Here is a 17,994-nt window from a genome sequence, read left to right as displayed (position 1 = left end):
TGATTTCAAATAGAATCCTTCAAGGAGGAAACAAAAATCAGATTTTCAAGAGAAATACAGTACTTATTTAGGCCTACAAACACATTTTTTCTTAAAGTCTATAAACACCACAGAATAATTTTCCTAACAATAAAAAATAAAATAAACTGCAGACATTGACAAATTGCCTGCCTGTATTTGGTACCTACCAATTTTTTCCAGCTGTTTTGATACATGCAGAGAGTTTTCCCAAAGTTTACATCTAAAACATTTAGCTAAAATCAAACTGTTCAACAGTACAGCAAACTTCTTTTCTTGAACAGCCACAAAATCTGACAACCCTAAAAAAAATTTTCTGATGTTAAATCTAGTATCCTAGTTTACTGGAAAAAATACTGAAAAATCCATTAATCCTGTAACATACATCTTGTAATTCGTGAGCCATTTCTGAAAATCTTCGAGGTATCTTGGGTCAAAGCAAAGTCTTGTATGGGAATGCATCCTAGTTGAGCCTGAATAAGGCTGAGGGAAAGAAATTTCATGATTTCCTTTTACAAACTATTATCTCATAGTTTTTGATATCATTTATTGAAGTTATCTCTTCTTAAATACCTCTCTGCCTTAATCTCTGTGACACTAGATGATTCTATACCTCATATCATTATTGTCACAAGTCATTGCTGACTTTCTCTTTCCAATGTCTAAAAGTCCCCTTCTTTGTCTCTCCCAGAATGCCACTAACATTCAATACACATTTATTACATGTGTTTCTATACTGTTATCTTTATATACATGAATCTCATTCCAGCCAACCTGAAAGCTCCTGATGATGAAAAACTTAGCTTCTTTTCTGTCATTTACCTTGCTTCAGCAGAACACACTCTCAAAAAAACGTTTGTTGATTTAAAAAAATCACAAATTATCTATTTTAACTGAAGTCTAAGAGATTTTGGACATTAATTTCACATCTATATTCTGATATATATTCTTGTTTTATGTAAATATGTTCTTTTTGTATTAAAGAAAACAAATTTAAAGGCTTAAAACTAAAAAAAAAAACTTTCAGAAATATGAATCACAAACAATAGTATTTTAAGACATTTAACAATCATCTTTACCAATTTACTTTCATTTCTCTTGTTTTAATTCTTCCTTCCATTGGAAATCTGTAAATAAAAACACAAGGCAAAACTTTTATTACTACTTATTTTAACTAAATAAAACCTTTTAAAAGTTACTTAAAACATATTTCCATACCTGATAGTTACCCGATGTGGATCTTTGTTCAATGTATTCAATGTTTTCTTTTCATTTATCCTTAACTGCACATCTACAAATTCCTTGCAGCTGGCTATCATTGTGACCTATAAAATTTCACATTTGCTCATTCATTTATGTCCATTCTTTACTTCTTTCCTTTCATACTCTTTCTATGTATTTACTTCTTTTCCTTTTTTTTAATTTTTAAAACGTTTATTTATTTATTTTGAGAGAGAGCAAGCAGGGCCAGGGCAGAGAGAGAGGGAGAGAGAATTCCAAGCTGACTCCACACTGTCAGCACAGAGCCTGACGTAGGGCTCAATCTCATGACTGTGAGATTTATGAACTAAGCCGAAATCAAGAGTCTGACACTTAGCCAACTGAGCTACCCAGGCACCCCAGTATTTACTTATTTTTCATGCTGCCTTGGGACATCACAGCTTTGTCATTTAGCATAACAGAATTAAAGATTTACTTTATATATTTTGCTTTTTAAAGGATTCATTCACTCATTCATTCATTCATTAACAAGTGTTTACAAACACTTGTTATATGCTAGACGTTATGTTACACACTGGGACTATGCCAATAAAATTGTAAAGATTAACAAAATAAAATTTAAAATATTCAGTCCCATGCCTACCACATAGTAAGCACTCAATAAATGTAGCTTTCATTTCTACTACTATTATATTATTATTCACCCTTCTGTAGTTTGCAAAACATTATCCTGATTGAGACTAATTTTGTAATGAAAAGAGTACTTTAGATATTAAAAAATTTGTGTTATAGAGCCTAGTTCTGTCAGATGACTGAGCAAAGCACTCTTTGTACTTTGGTTTCTCATATCTGTAACATGAAACTCACATCCCTTCTAATTCTCTTACACACTTACTGAGCTCAAATTAAGATGAGTTAATTTAATATTAGTTTAATATTAAATATTAAGTAAATTTAATATTATTCTTGATTTCTTCTTAGTTAAGAATAATATTTACATAAAATACAAGCATTCTACTTTTCATCAATTTTGTGCATTTTTTCATATAATAATCTTATCTCAGTAATCAACGTAGATATTTTAAATAAAAATTAATGGTTGGGGCACCTGGGTGGCTCAGTCGATTAAGCAGCCCAACTCTTGATTTTGGCTCAGGTTGTGATCTCACGGTTTTTGAGTTCGATCCCTGTATCTGGCTCTGTGCTGATGGTACAGAGCTTGCTTGGGATTTTTCTCTCCCCCTCTCTGCCCCTTCCCTGCTTGTGCACTCTCTCTCTCTCTCTAAATAAATAAATAAACTTTAAAAAATAACGGTTAAATTTGAGAATAAAAATAAATGTCTTATTGCATATTCATGTCCCCTGTAAAGAGAGAAAGGACCAATACAGTTGTCAGGTATCAACATGACTATGGTACTATTTACTGCTGGAGCTGCAAAGTTGTCCCCCCTGTTGATATCTCAGTATAACCTTGTTTTCACTCCCATTTTCTCCACAATCACTGCTTTTCTCTGATCTATCATCAATACTATTCTATTTCTACTATTATTGTTATTCTTATGCAAAAGATTTAGGGAAGAATTACAAGTATATGGCACACTTGCCCCTCATTCACAGCAGACTGGCCTAATATATCATGCCATATCATCCTGGATCCTTCTCAACAAAGTATACTTGGTAGCCACTACCAAGGTAATTGGCATTATCACATAAATTGAAAGGCAGTTTCCATCCATACTTTGGGTATGTATGTAAATTTTCTTAGCCCTGATACAGAAATACAATTGAAAATACATTATAAAGAGTAATATTCCATATCTAATGATCAAAGGTATATAAGGTTGGGAGACATAAGCACTACTAGAAATGCTTTCTTGGGCACCTGGGTGGCTCAGTTGGTTAAGCATCCAACTTTGGCTCAGGTCATAATCTCACACTTCGCCAAGTTCAAGCCCCACATCCAGCTCTGTGCTGACAGCTCAGAACCTGGAGCCTGCTTTGGATTCTGTGTCTCCTCTTTCTCTGCCTTTCCCCCATTCAGGCTCTGTCTGTCTGTCTGTCTCTCTCTCTCTCTCTCTCTCAAAAAAATAAATAAACATTAAAAAGTTAAAAAAAAAAAAAGAAATGCTTTCTTATCTGCTCAATCTTAAGTTGCAAGAGATATGCAAATTAGTTGTTTCCCCAATATTATTTTATACTATGTCATTACATATTTATTTTCTAGTGACAACTAATTTACCAGATCTAATAAAGTCTCTTTTCCACTGATGGTACAAAATTTCTTCACTGTCTCAAATGTAATATAATACCAAGCCATCAATCTTCCTGCCTCTGTGGAAAAAGATGAAAAAAGGAACATTGACTCCATCAGTTGAAGCAACCTGCTTTTTCATCAGTTTAACAAAGATTCCTTAACATGTATTCTGTACCTATAACAGCATCAGGTAAAAAGACACACCAAAAAATCTCAAAGACACAGTGTCTGGAATTTATAGGTTGACTAGGGAGATGGCTACATGCAAAATAGCTAGACTAGAGGACAAAATCCAGTTAATGATAATGTTTATATATACAACCTTAAGTTCAGAGGAAATTAAAACCTAAGAGAATGGTCAGTGTGGGATGGCTTGGTAGAGAAAATGGGGCTTGAGCAGGATTTTAAAATAACTAATATGCCTTGGCAGAAAGAAAATAAAGCTGTCATGACCTCAGTAAAAATCAAGACTTGTTTATCAAAGGAGTAAAGTTAAAAAGACTATCTTTAGAAAAATAAAAAAGACTATCTTTAGAACACTGTAATGAGAGATATGGCTTAACAGTGACTATGCGTTCAGGTCAAACTGACCTGCTTCAAATCACTGCTCCACCACTTGCTAACTAGGTGATCATGTGCAAGTTATTTTACCAGTTTCTTAATGTAATGTGGGGGTAACAGAAGTACGTATGTCATAGATTTTTTGTGAAGATTAAATGCAGTAATACATATATAGTACTTAGCAGAGTGCCTAACATTAAATAAATACTGCCTACTTTTATTGTCAAACCATGATGAATAATAAACTATGAAGGCCTGAAGAGCCTGGAAATACTATTAAAGGAGTTTAGATTTTGGATTTGATTTGTAAAATAACAGAGGACCACTTAAAATTATAAAGCAAATTGTAATTAAACTGAAGTTTGAAAATAAATTGTTTTGAAATAGAACTTTGAGTTGGTTGGGGGTAGCAAGATGGGTAGAGTGGGGGTGAGTAAATGATGAAATGAAATTCATTTAAAAAGCTACTGGTTTCAATTACAGGTTGTTAAAAGCATTACAAAGAATTTCAGTCTTGTGAACACACACACAGAAAACAGCTGGGAAGAGAAAAATGGCATACTGCTTCTCAAGGAAAGGGCTAACATTTATGTATGTGCTATAGGTTTTGCTGAAGAAGGGAAGAATTTGACATCCCATCAGACATATAGGCATCAAGGACATGGTAGAGTAGAAAGAACTAAGAATCAAGAATAGAGAAGTAACCAGGGCAGCTTAGAAGTCACTTTATCAATTAGGATTCTGATGGATTTTTTCAGCCAAAATGTAGGTGATGCAGTGGTTCATAAAAGGGAGCATCTGGGAGCAGTGTGTGAGATATAGAGACTATGGTTACCATGGGAACTAGTACATTAACCCGTAGGATACATTTAAAGATGCTCCTCTTATCCTAGATGTTTATAAATTAATAAAAGGTTTCTCCCTGCCAGAGAAAATGAAATGTTTGAGAAAAGACTTGATACTTGCTGGCTTATTAGAAAGGATGAAAGTTTCCTAGGTAAGGGATAAAATTAACTTAGAAAGGAAGCCATGAAGCAAGTGAGTCAAAGAACTGGCAAAAGAGCATCTACAAGAGTTATAAGAGATTTGAAATGACCCTAAGATTTGAGTATTTCAACTCAAGTTACCAGAATCAGCGAAGACAAAGTCTGTGCCTGCCAAAAAGAAGCTCTATTAATTTTATAAACAGGACTCATACAGTATAAATAGATCATGCTAACAATGATGATACCCTGTTATCATCATTGAGATATTTAATGAGATATTTAACTGAGATCACAATTTAATTTTAGCATCATCTAAATTTTAGTAGAAGATATTTTAAAATTTAGTTTTAAGCAAGTGTTAAATTTACTAACTGATGGAAAAATTACCAGTTGGTTTGAAATTAACATCTTCATCCATCCTAATCAAGTCCAGAGATGATAAATCATTCAGATTCTTCAAACACAATTCTGTTCAGTAATAAGAAACATATTTTTCTATTTTAGTAAGATAAGGGAGTAGCACAAAATAGAATTGATAATCAAATATGCTAAAGTTGTGTTTCTGTATATTTGCTGTGGGAAAAACTATAGTCTCTACTTAAGTGGTAAGAAAAAACTCATTAAATAAAAGAGCCAGCTAATAGGCTAAAAAGTATTGTTAGTAAAAAGTATTGTTAGTTAGAGGTTAAGTATTAATATTATTTGATATATAAGCTAAGAAACAAAGAAACAGGCTAGGTTACTTGCTCAAGGTCTTTGCAACCACTTTCTATCTGACTTCCAATATGGCATGGTTTTCTTTTTTTTTTCCTTTTTTTTAAAAAACTTTTATCAAACATGTATACACACGAAGCATAAAGTCAAACAGATCTATAAAGATTGTTCAAAAAAACACCAGTCTTTTCCCTCCTCTGAGTTTGCCACTTTTTTGAGTTCGCCACTTTTCTGAGTTCGCCACTTAAGAACATTTCAGCTGATGCTTTTAGTACTTACTTCAGCATCTCTAAAATGCCACTATTGTACCTGGAAGGAACTTTTGAACAGGAAGTTCACTCTCATTGACTGATGAAGATCAGAGCAATTATAGTAGCCTGCTGTTTACAGTGCTCTCATTGTTCCATGCTATAAAGCTCAGAAGACTGGAGGTTGTTCAGAGCAGGGAGTGAAAACATCACATCCTACTCAATCTTAAAGAGAGTAGCCACTCACAAAAACACAGCCCTTGGAAGGCAAAATTCTTTGAGAAATACTTCAGTTTAAGCAATATTGCTTAGGCAGCTTGATAGTTTTAAGTATTTGTTTAAGTAAGGGGGCGCCTGGGTGGCGCAGTCGGTTAAGCGTCCGACTTCAGCCAGGTCATGATCTCGCGGTCCGTGAGTTCGAGCCCCGCGTCAGGCTCTGGGCTGATGGCTCAGAGCCTGGAGCCTGTTTCCGATTCTGTGTCTCCCTCTCTCTCTGCCCCTCCCCCGTTCATGCTCTGTCTCTCTCTGTCCCAAAAATAAATAAACGTTGAAAAAAAAATTTAAAAAAAAAAAAAAAGTATTTGTTTAAGTAAGGCTTTGAGGTCTTTGCTAATTTTCTTAATTTTTCACTAATAACTTTCAGTAAGTTAATCAAAGGAATGCTTATTACATTACATTCTGAGAGCACTACTCTAAGCTTTAGGTTTAAAGCCGTGAACAAGACAAGGTTCCTTCTCAAAAGAACTTACATTTTACTGAAGGAAACAATCAGTACACAGTTTAACAATAATAAGATTTCAGGTATTGGTGTGTTTAAGGAACAACAAGAGATCCAATTTAGAGACAGAATGAAGGAGGGGGCAAATGACAAGAGATGAAATCAGAGAAACAGGCAGTGAGATATCAAGAAGGATTTGTGGGCTCTGGTGGAAAGTCTGCATTTTATTCTAAGAGTGATGAGGGAGCTATTGGAGCATACTGAGCAAATATAACAATATTTACCAATATTTAACAATATTGGGGCATACTGAGTAAAACATAACAAACTTAGGAAAACAAAGGATCCTTTCTAAGAGATTTAATGCAGATCTCCAAGGATACCAAAACATTATATTCAGTTATATAATAAACTTGGCTATTCTTTATAAGCAAACTTAGCTACCCTATAATGACCAAAGATAAGGCAAATATAAACTGTGGTTCTACTAATTTAACGAAGTTAAATTAAGGCTTAATTAAACTAAATTAAACTTAACTAAATTATAGTTGTCAAAATATAGCAAGACATTTTTTGGACTATCTCTGATTTCTTGTGTTCCTTATGATCAAAATATGTTTTAAAAAACTCCATTCAAAATTGGCCAGTAAAGGACAATACAACTATTTTATAGATCTGTTTCTCAACAGCAGCATTATGAATATACGTTATTACTTATCACCTTGTTTCAACAATATATTTATTCTTTAATTTTTTAATGTTTTTTTGTTTTTTTTTTGTTTTTTTTTTTGTTTTTTGAGAAAGAGAGAGACAGAGGGCAAATGAGGGAAACACAGAATCTGAAGCAGGCTCCAGGCTCTGAGCTATCAGCACAGAGCCCAATGTGGGGCTCAAACTCATGAACTCTGAGATCATGACCTGAGCCGAAGTCGGACACTTAACTGACTCAGCCACCCAGGCGCCTCAATAATATATTCTTTAATCAATACAGTTTTACTGCTTCATCCTTATCTCTGCATTTTAATATGCATATGTGTATATCCAAGTAAAGAATAAATAAAAGTTGGCTAAATATTTTTAGATCTACACCAGGTGAGGGCCCAGACTAGTATTGTTGCTCTGTAGACGAATATCTATTCCTTGATCCTTTTTTTTTCTTAAAGTAGTCTTTGTACCCAGCATGAAGCTCTGGGGCTTGAACTCACAACTCTAAGATCAGGAGATGTATGCTCTACTGACTGAGCCAGTGAGGTACCCCCAAAATGGCTAAATATTTTTAGTGAATCTAACATTTTTTCTTCTACTGAGAGTCTCAATACAATGAAAAGGTAACAATTTCTAATCTTAATAAATGCTCAACTATCTTTTGACATCTTAAAAGAGAGATCATGAAGTATTGAGTGATTAATTAGAATGAAGCTAGGGTTTGATGGGAATATACCATTAGCACAGATTAGGATAAGAAGCCCATAGTCAAGGTAGGCTTATATTTTCAATTAAAATTAAACTAGAAAAGAAAAAATGAAGAGTTGTGTATCTACAGTCAATATTTTCAAAGTCAAGGATCATTGTAAAAATAAAAACAAACCAAGTTAACATATTTTACAAAGGAAGATATTCTGATAGAATTAATTAACTAATTCAGAAAAAAAGTACATGTGCTAAACTTTATTTGCATGTGAAAAAGAAATAGTTCATTTTTTTTTTCTGGAGGAAACAAGTTTACTTTTTAAAAATAATTTTAAATTAAATTTTATTTTTTCAACGTTTTTTATTTATTTTTGGGACAGAGAGAGACAGAGCATGAACAGGGGAGGGGCAGAGAGAGAAGGAGACACAGAATCGGAAGCAGGCTCCAGGCTCTGAGCCATCAGCCCAGAGCCCGACGCGGGGCTAGAACTCACAGACTGCAAGATCGTGACCTGGCTGAAGTCGGACGCTTAACCGACTGCGCCACCCAGGCGCCCCTTTAAATTAAATTTTAAATTAAAAATACTTTTAAAAAATAATTTATCAAAAAGTATTCTTTCACTCTAACCAAACTTTTTCATTAAACTTTGTAAAATATAATTTTTTATAAGGAAATGCATCTAACCTTGTAATTTTGCTTCAATTCCATCTTTGTTCAATCCAGATGCAAAACCTATATAAGTTATGAAAATTCATAAAATAAAATAGAGAGGATTTAACTCACTTTATAGGCTCAGTTTATACCTGGTTAACTAGAAAAGAGTAATCTAAATCTTAAATTGGGAAAAAAATAGCTTACTGAGTTAAAGCAAGGCTTAACTATCTACAGAAGATAACCACTGTTGTGAAATCCTTTCAATATCAATTGACTATCTTTTGCATATTTTATAACCATGACCAGGCATTCTGTACTTTTTTCCCTTGGAGATCTTAAAGTTTTTTGTATTTTTTTTGTTTTTTTGTTTTTTGTTTTGTTTTTGGGTTTTTTTTTACTTATGAATACATTTAATTAAAGATCTCTACTCTGAAAACCACAACATGTTGAGGAAAGAAATTACAGAAGATACAAATAAATGGAAAGGTAGGCGATCTTAAAGTTTCAAATGTGTGTGCATTAGAATAGTATTGCAGCAAGTCAGGTTTTAATTTGATATTCAGCAATTGTAAGTATTTTTACTTTATAATCTGTACCACATGAAGAACCCTCTAGAAGCAATATAACCACATGTATATTAGCTTTAGAAGCAGGATTCAAATTCCAGCAGCAAGAGCAGTACTACACACTTTGATGTGAACATTAGTTCAGACAAAATTCAGGAATTTTTTATTTTAACTTTTAAAAAATAATTTTAGGCATATTTTAAATTTTTATTCGAGTTAATTTTTTTTCTAAAAGATCTATTTTTAATGGTGCTGATTTCTAACCTTATTAAAAGACTAGAAGCATAAAAGATAAAGATTTCTCACATTTGTCTACTCTTGCCTCTAAATGTATTTCTGAATGTTACTACTTTTTGCTTTTGTTACCTACTAGTGTCTGTAATCTATTCTGTGACCTAATACTATGCCTAATAGTATAAATATAGAACCATCTGGCTTGAAAAATTTACTACTTTTTCAAATCAAAGTAACAAACCATAATGAGATGGATTTTTCAAGGCTCTGATATAAAGCAAAGTTGATCGTATCCATTCCAAAGCAATATTCACATCTGTGATGGTATGCAGCACTATCTCTGCATTTAAATGTTCAATAAGATGTCTGTGTAAACTAACAGGAAAAAAAAAAACAACTTTGCCTTAGTAACATGTATTTCAATGCCATAACGCTTACTTTTTTAAAACTTCAATAATATTTTGAATTCAATAATATAATTGAATATAGTCATTGCTATATAAAAATTCATGAAAGATAACTTAATTTTCAAAATATAAGAGAAAACTTTAACAAATGAGTTAAACTGTTAAAAAATTATAGATTTTTCTCTACTACATGCCTCTAGAAGACATTATTACTTAAAAAACAGTGGGGAGTGAATTTTCTCCCAGAGTATTAAAATTATATACTTTACTAAAAGGTCCCAGATTGCCTATCTATTATTAAACAAATTTTAAAGATGTGAAGAGATGTGAAAATTATAGTCTTCCTCTTATTACTAATTTGGCCTTTTATAACAAGGATACATGCTACCACATGCTAAGAAACTACCGGATAAAAATATTATGTTGTCTTTTTTTTTTTTTTTACTACTAAGTTTTTTAAAAGGATACAAACTTTCCACTTAGATTATTGAAAAATTTCAAGAAAATAGCCTTAGAAAATCTCCTAATCAAATTTCCTTTTATATGTGAAAAGGAAAAATATAGGCTATATTAACATCTTTTTAGAATATTTTCTGTATTACCTGCTTTCTACAGTGTCACTACAAGCTAACATCTGAATATACTTCTCTTTTGTACTTAACCGAGTCATAATAACTGCAGTAGCTGTAGTGTCAAACTGGAAAAAAGCACACACACACACAGACAGAGAGAAATGTAGTAAAAAAGAGTACATGTTGGTACCAGTCCTCTTCAATAACTCATGAATTTCATTTTATATTAAACAGTCTCTGTCTTAAACAATAGGTCAAAAGGGCCTTAAAAATACTTCTGAATTTGAATGTTCACTGAAAATGTAATTTAAAACCTTCCAAGAGTATAGATGCAAAACTATCACTTGGTTTCAATGTAATATACTTTTGGCAATGGTAAAATCAAAACAAACCTAGGCAACTGGATAAAAGTTATAAGATTTGGTGTATTTTACATATAATCTAATTGATCCTATAAAAATCATGGATTTGGATAACATAGTATTTTGACATTCTTTGAAAAATTATTTTTCCTACATGTTCCCTTACTACCCATACGAATGACTTCTATAAGTATTTGTTAGAGTAGGACATGTTTTGTAATATATATGGGCCAATTTTTAATTGTCACAATACCTGGGGACCACTATTGGCATTTTGTGCTAAGACTCAGGGATACTACACATTTTGCAAGTTATGACAGTCCTACACAATGAAACACTGTCCCATCTAAAATGCAAATAGCATCCCCATTCAACAAAAAAAACAAAAACCCTCAAAACCAAAAAAAGCATTAACAGCATACACACATTCATAAATCCAACTATCAGCCAATGGAAACTCAGAGGGAGTAGAGCAGTATGTGTCCTTTGGTAAGACTTGTTTTACTTCTATTAAAGTAGATTTTCCATTACATTTATTTTTACACTTAATCTAAATAGGAAATGTTAATCTCCTGTTTAACAAAAAGTACACAAAAAGAGTTTTTGCTTTTTACCTCGTTTTAAAACAAGTTACAAAAATAAACATTGTCACTTACTTGAGGTCGACCCGCTCTACCAATCATCTGTAGAATATCTGTTTCACTGTATTCTTCAAACATTCCTCCAGCATAATGCATTGTAGATTTTATAACTACTAGGTGAGCAGGCAAATTTACTCCCATAGCTAAAGTACTGGTAGTAACTGCATCGGATTAAGAAATAGTATTTTCAAGCTTTATAACTTTATTGCTTCAGGTAGATATCTTCTTATAAAATATATATTCTTATAAATGTAATAAAAACTTATACATAGGGAATTTATGAAGAACAAAGAGGAAAAGAACACTACAATGCAAAATAATGACACATCTAAAAACTATTAAATTCTTATTTTTCAAGTAGCACTGTGTTCAGTAACATGATAACTAAAACTGCCAAAAAGTTTACTGTAGCATGTGTATGCATGGGTAGTTACATAATTTTAGAATCTTGGAAGAAAAGCAGAAATAAGTCAGAATGATTAGGCTTTTTCTTTCTTTTTTTTTTCTCTTAATAAATAGTTTTCAAAAATATCTTATAATAGCCACAAGAATTTGTTTTACTTACAAAGAACTGGTAGATCTCCAACAGTGAAAGCTCCTTCAACTACTTTTCTATCTGACGGCTCCATACCAGCATGATGATAAGCAACACCATAGATTAAGATATCTATAACAGAAATATATAATCTGTTATACACTGTTAATATTGCATCAATAATTGATTCCTTTTATCTATAGCTGAAAATGCAGTTCAAAAATAATCTCTAAACCTACCTCTCAGTTTTGAATCTCTTAAGGAATATGCACACTTCTGTAACCTATTTTAAAAAATCATAAAATTATTAAGTTATTCACTGATATAAAAACTCTTAGTTTATTAATTATTGTGAAGGTACAGATATCAAAACAGTTTTACAATATCATTGTTTGAAATCATCTTTAAGAAGTAGAGAATATCTAAATGTTTGTTTGTTTGTTTATTTATGAAAGGGGGGTAAGGGCAGAGAGAGAGGGAGACAGAGAATCCCAAGCAGGCTCTGCACTGTCAGTGAAGAGCCCAACAGAGGGCTCAATCCTACAAACTGCGAGATCATGATCTGAGCCCAAATCAAGAGTCAGATGCTTAACCAACTAAGCCACCCGGGGGCCCCAAGAAGTAAAGAATATCTAACTTTGATACTCAGACATCCCTAAATTCACAACTCAGCAAAACAAAACAAAAATCAAAAAACAATTTAAAAATGAGCAAAGGACCTAAAAGGACATTTTTCCAGAAAAGACACAAATGGCCAACAATACATGAAAAGGTGCTGAACATTATTAAACATCAGGGATAAATACAAATCAAAACTATAATGAGATGTCACCTGTTAGAATGGCTAGTATCAAAATGACAGGAGACAACAAATGTAGAGGATCTAGAGAAAAGAGAGCCCTTTCACACTGTTGGTGAGAATAGTAAACTAGTACGGCCACTATGGAAAATAGTATGAAGATTCCTCAAAAAATTAAAAATAGAACTACTAAATCATCCAGAAATTCTATATCTGAATTATATCCAAAGGAAACATCAGTATCTCAAAAAGATATCTGTATTCCTATGTTCACTGCAACATTATTCACAATAACCAAGACAGCCAAACAAGAGTCTCAGACAAATGAATGGACAGAGAACATTTGACATACACACACACACACACACACACACACACACACACACACACACAGGAATATTATTCAGCCTTAAAAAAGAAGGAAATTCTGCCTTTTTTGACAACATGGATGAAACTAGAGGGTATAGTCCTAAGTGAAATTAGCCAAAAAAAGAAAGACAAGTACTGCATAGTGTCACTTCCATGTGAAATCTTAAAAGAAAGGAAGGAAGGAAGGAAGGAAGAAAAGAAAGGAACTCAGAAACAGAGTAGAAAAGTGGTTGCCAGAGGTTGAAGCTGGGGGAAACAGGAAGAGGTTGCCAAAAGGGTACAAATTACATGCGCGCGTGCACACACACACACACACAAAGAAGTCCCGATTTTATCAGCTGTAACACTGAAGCTCATTTTAAAACAGGAATTTGGAAACCTCACTTTCCACCAGAAAAAAACATAAATGGTGATTATTACATTCATGGGTCAGAATATAAGTCTATTCCCATAATTTGCCTGAAAAATATTCACAGGGAGTAACAATTTTTAAATCTCTACTATATTACTAGTAAGCCAAAAAAGATAAAAATAAGAAATAGTTGCTTATAGTCTTATAGAGATATGAAAGAAAGAAAACTAGGTTAAATCAAGAGAAGAGGAAGTTAAGAGAGTTTCTTGACAATCTGAAAAGGAATTCTGGGTATTTTAGAAGATTTTGGAGGTTGGTGGGCTTGGTTCTTATTTATGTCTAAGAACCACCAAATTTGTGTTTTTCCATTTCACTGTTGCACTTAATGACACTAGCACACATTATTTCTAATATAACATTCACAATTTTTTTAAGGATTCAAATGTAATGAAGAGAAGGCAAGAGGAAAAGACGTTGGTATTAAGCACAAGCTCTGTGCTATACACTGTTAAGTGTCTTAGAAATGTTGCTTTATTTAATTCTCACAATAACAGTGATACAGATAGTCGACTCCCATATTAAGAAATTGAAACTGATTAAGAAATTGAAATGGAGAGGTGTGCCCAATGATACACTGACAGTAAAGTGGCAACACTGCAATCCAAATCACGGTCACTAAGTTCATGCTGTTTCTAACACTACCATTTCATTCCTGAAAAAAACAGGAATAAAAAAGGGGGCTAAAGAAAAAAAAAAAGGAGAGACAAAGAGTGAAGACAGCAGGGAATTAAAAGAGCAATTTTTCTTGAGTTACTTGGTAAGAGTGGGAAATGAGAAAAGGAGAAGTATGATACATGCTTCTGTTTAAGAAAATGATTATCTGAAACAAAATTAGCTACTTTGTGTGCAGCAGACAACAGAGGAAAAGGGAGAGGATGGAATGGAAATTAGTTTTAAGGATGCTTAAAGGTTAACTATTTCAGTTCCTTACTCCTATAAATAGGCTCAGGTCCAAAATGCTAATTATTAAGTATTCATTTTGGGAGGCTATATAGTCATTCTGTATTAATGATGCCACCACTACACAAAAAATTCTATAAGTTTTTAAAAATTTCCTTCAGAGTTAGTTTTAGATCAAGAAAATAAGCTTCACTGCTTGACAGCCACATGTGTTTCTCACTAAAAGTCACATGTCCCAACTTGATCAACTAGTTTATTCACCCAAGTAGTTTTCAAATTAGCCATTGCTACTTAGAGTCTTTTTATACCTACTTTTTTTTTTTTAAACCCAGTTTACATTTATTCTATTACTAGTTTTATAATGACCTGGTCAATCAGTTTTTGAAACACCATCTTTACTGATAACATTTAGAAAATTAATAATCAAGAATGTTATAAAACCAAGTGCTGCTGGTTTGAAAACTATCAATTGTGATTCGATCATAGAAAAGGTTTGTGCTAGCAAAATGACCTGATGGATGCATACAGTCTCCCAATGTGCTTGATCATGGCACATAAACAGCCAAGGAGTTTTCTTGATTAGAACCAAAGGCTCAGACTAGTTGACTAAAATAAAAACTTAAAAAAAAAAAAAAAGTCAGGAAACATTCTCATTATGAAAATACTACCAATTAACTTCCTGAAGTTAATTAAGAAATTTCAAAATACAGAAATATTTTGTTATTTGGATGTATGCTACAACAGAAGAAGTATTTGGGGTGCCTGGGTGGCTCAGTTGGTTAGGCATCCAACTCTTGATTTTGGCTGAGGTCATGATTTCACAGTTCATGAGTTCGAACCCCATTTTGGGCTCTGTGCTGACAGTGCAGAACCTGCTTAAGATTCTCTTTCCCTTTCTCTCTGCCCCTCCAACGTTCTCATTCTCTCATTCTCTCTCTCTCTCTCTCTCTCTCTCTCTCTCTCTCAAAAGTAAATAAGTAAACAGGGGCACAAAGGTGGCTCAGTGGGTTAAGCATCTTACTTTGGCTCAGGTCATGACCTCATGGTCTGTGAGCTCAGGCCCCACATCAGGCTCTGTGCTGACAGCTCAGACCCTGGAGGCTGCTTTGGATTCTGTATCTCCCTCTTTCTCTGCCCCTCCCGCACTCACACTCTGCCTGTTTCTCTCTCAAAAATAAATAAACATTTAAAAAAAATTTTTAAATAAATATGTAAAAACAGAAGCAAAAGTATTTAATAAAAAGCTAAAGAAACCACAGTAAAAAATAGGTCATAGCTGGGGATGTTAGACTTAGAAACCTTAGTAACAGAATCTGGGGATTGATGGACAAAAAGAAGTCTTGTAGAAGTTGTTAGAATGTGAGCAGTTAAAGGCAAATTGAGGTAAGCATCAGTCTCTTTCCCTGGTCCACACCAACTCAAAATGGCATTCCATTCCTTTTCTTTCAATGTATCTAAAATAATTCTATTTTATGATTCTTTCTCTCAAACCATCTCCTCCTCCAATGTTTCCCAGCTGAATTATATTGCACTCCCTGGTTGCTCATTGCAGAAACCTAACACTAACACCCCCCTCACCTTCCTCCACATAGGTAATCGATTACCAAGTCCTGTTGATTTTTACTTCTAAATATATGTTAAATATATAATTTTACCTCCATCAACACTGCCACCTCCTTAGTTCAAATCACTATTAGTTTCTAATAGTTTGAGATGCCCATAGATATGTAATTGGAGATGTCAGTTAGGCATGGACTATAGACCTGGAACTCAGAATGGAGATCTGGGTTGGAGCTATAAATTCACAGACATATATAAATATGAGTGTATGCATATTCTTTGAACCCATGTGATAGATACAAATACTCAGAAGTTTGGAATTCGAAAGAATGAACCTTGGACAGAACCTCTAGAATGTCAACATTTAAGAGCTGAATAGAAGAGGTAAAAAGAGGGCTGAGAATGAGCAGCCGGCAAAGTAGGAAGAAATCTGATAGAGGATGATCTTGAAAGCACAGAGTCCAGAGTTTTTAAATACGGTGGGAGGGACCAAATGTTTTAGAGGCTGCTGAGAGATCAACAGCAAAATTAGCTTTAGTGAAAGATTACAACAGATGCTGAATTGAAAATGGGCAAAAAAAAAAAAATGAGGACAGCAATATGAATAATTTTTCAAGAAACTCGGCTATGAAATAAAGACAAGATCATAGTGTCACTAAGATTCAGTCTCTCGATCTTCCAAATTACTATTATCCTTGTTTTATAGACAAGGAAACTGAGGCTTAGAGAGGTTGAGTAACTTCAAAGGGTTAAGGAATGAACCCAGATTTCTCATCTCATCAAGGTAATCCCTAAAAGTCTTTGTACCTCCAACAAAAAAAAGAAAAAAAATACCTCTGCTTCTGTTCCACAGCCATAATAAACTTAGCATCTTTCACAAGAACCAAAGCAGCCTGTTGCACACCTTTCCTTGTTGCACAAAACTGAAAATAAATGAATAATTCTTGGATTAATCATATTAAAAACTGAATACTACACTCAAAAATATGCAACTAACAATCCATACCACAAGTGTGGGTTTCTGATCAGAGTATGTTTGTATAACATTGGCAATTTTGTAGTTGAGGGTTAAATCAAACTTAAATTCGGTTTGGTTACTACTGCAGGGAAATCCAAGGACCACTTTCCGAAGTTTCACCGGCCGATGTTTCTCATCCACTTTCAGACATACAGCAGGTCTTTCACCATTTGAAAGCCATTCTGCAATCTTTAAATAACAGAAATATACATTAAAAGTTTTGTCTAGTGAAGTTTTATGGCTAAAAATAACCGAATAACAGAATACCTTAAAGTCAAGGTATAAAAATATGTAATCAAGTAGTCTTTTTCAGTATTACATATTCCATTGACACTGCTCTATTGATATATTGGTAAATATTATCAGTAGCAGTATTTTAAGATTATACCCCGTTTTCACTATGATAAATTCCCAATTAATTATAATTATTTTGTTTTATTTTCCTTCCTACAAAATTGATTTCAGCAGAGAAACTAAATTTCTCACTATCATTATAACCTTCCTATTTTTCAGAACTATGCCTAGATATGGGTGACACAACTTTTGAGTTGTGCTAAGTAACAGCCAAAGAGTACCAAAGTAATGGTTGGCCTAGATTGGCAAGAGCTGACAATTTTTAAAAAAAGAGTAAATAAATACTTGAGAAATGGCAATGCCAAAAGCACATTACAGGCTCAATGCTGAAGTCACTAATTTCTGGAACTATTGTGACCAGACCTCATTGTCACATAACCCGGTTAGTAATCAGACTTCATGCCCTGCTCTGAAACTGACCATTGCTTTTACAGGAAATTGTAGTTGCACAGGAAGGAAATACAAAAACATTTTCAAGAC

At 33.4% G+C, this 17,994-nt stretch overlaps 1 protein-coding gene across 8 annotated transcripts in view; it reads right to left on the bottom strand.

Moving 5' to 3' along the window:
- The window catches only part of HFM1 (helicase for meiosis 1), a 95,059-nt gene that overhangs the window by 49,726 nt on the left and 27,339 nt on the right, over positions 1-17,994 (bottom strand). For 7 of the 8 annotated variants that reach the window (XR_007154740.1, XM_047870672.1, XM_047870673.1 and 4 more), the window contains 14 exons: positions 17,149-17,349; positions 16,977-17,065; positions 12,342-12,385; positions 12,133-12,234; positions 11,583-11,728; positions 10,595-10,689; positions 9,827-9,960; positions 8,816-8,863; positions 5,428-5,508; positions 3,479-3,570; positions 1,237-1,343; positions 1,098-1,145; positions 404-501; positions 189-320 (listed from right to left, as the gene is read on the bottom strand). Coding sequence is in view for 7 of the 8 variants with exons in the window: in XM_047870672.1 (XP_047726628.1) it covers positions 189-320; positions 404-501; positions 1,098-1,145; positions 1,237-1,343; positions 3,479-3,570; positions 5,428-5,508; positions 8,816-8,863; positions 9,827-9,960; positions 10,595-10,689; positions 11,583-11,728; positions 12,133-12,234; positions 12,342-12,385; positions 16,977-17,065; positions 17,149-17,349 (1,417 nt within the window). In the remaining variant the exon portion in view is untranslated. The remainder of the gene's footprint in view (positions 1-188; positions 321-403; positions 502-1,097; positions 1,146-1,236; positions 1,344-3,478; positions 3,571-5,427; positions 5,509-8,815; positions 8,864-9,826; positions 9,961-10,594; positions 10,690-11,582; positions 11,729-12,132; positions 12,235-12,341; positions 12,386-16,976; positions 17,066-17,148; positions 17,350-17,994) is intronic. The other variant, XM_047870674.1, reaches the window with a different exon arrangement.

Source organism: Prionailurus viverrinus, chromosome C1, assembly GCF_022837055.1.
Source record: "Prionailurus viverrinus isolate Anna chromosome C1, UM_Priviv_1.0, whole genome shotgun sequence".
Classification (NCBI taxonomy): Eukaryota; Metazoa; Chordata; class Mammalia; order Carnivora; family Felidae; genus Prionailurus; species Prionailurus viverrinus.
The sequence above is the reverse complement of the archived record's forward strand: the minus strand, read 5'-3'. Positions and strand labels throughout refer to the sequence as shown.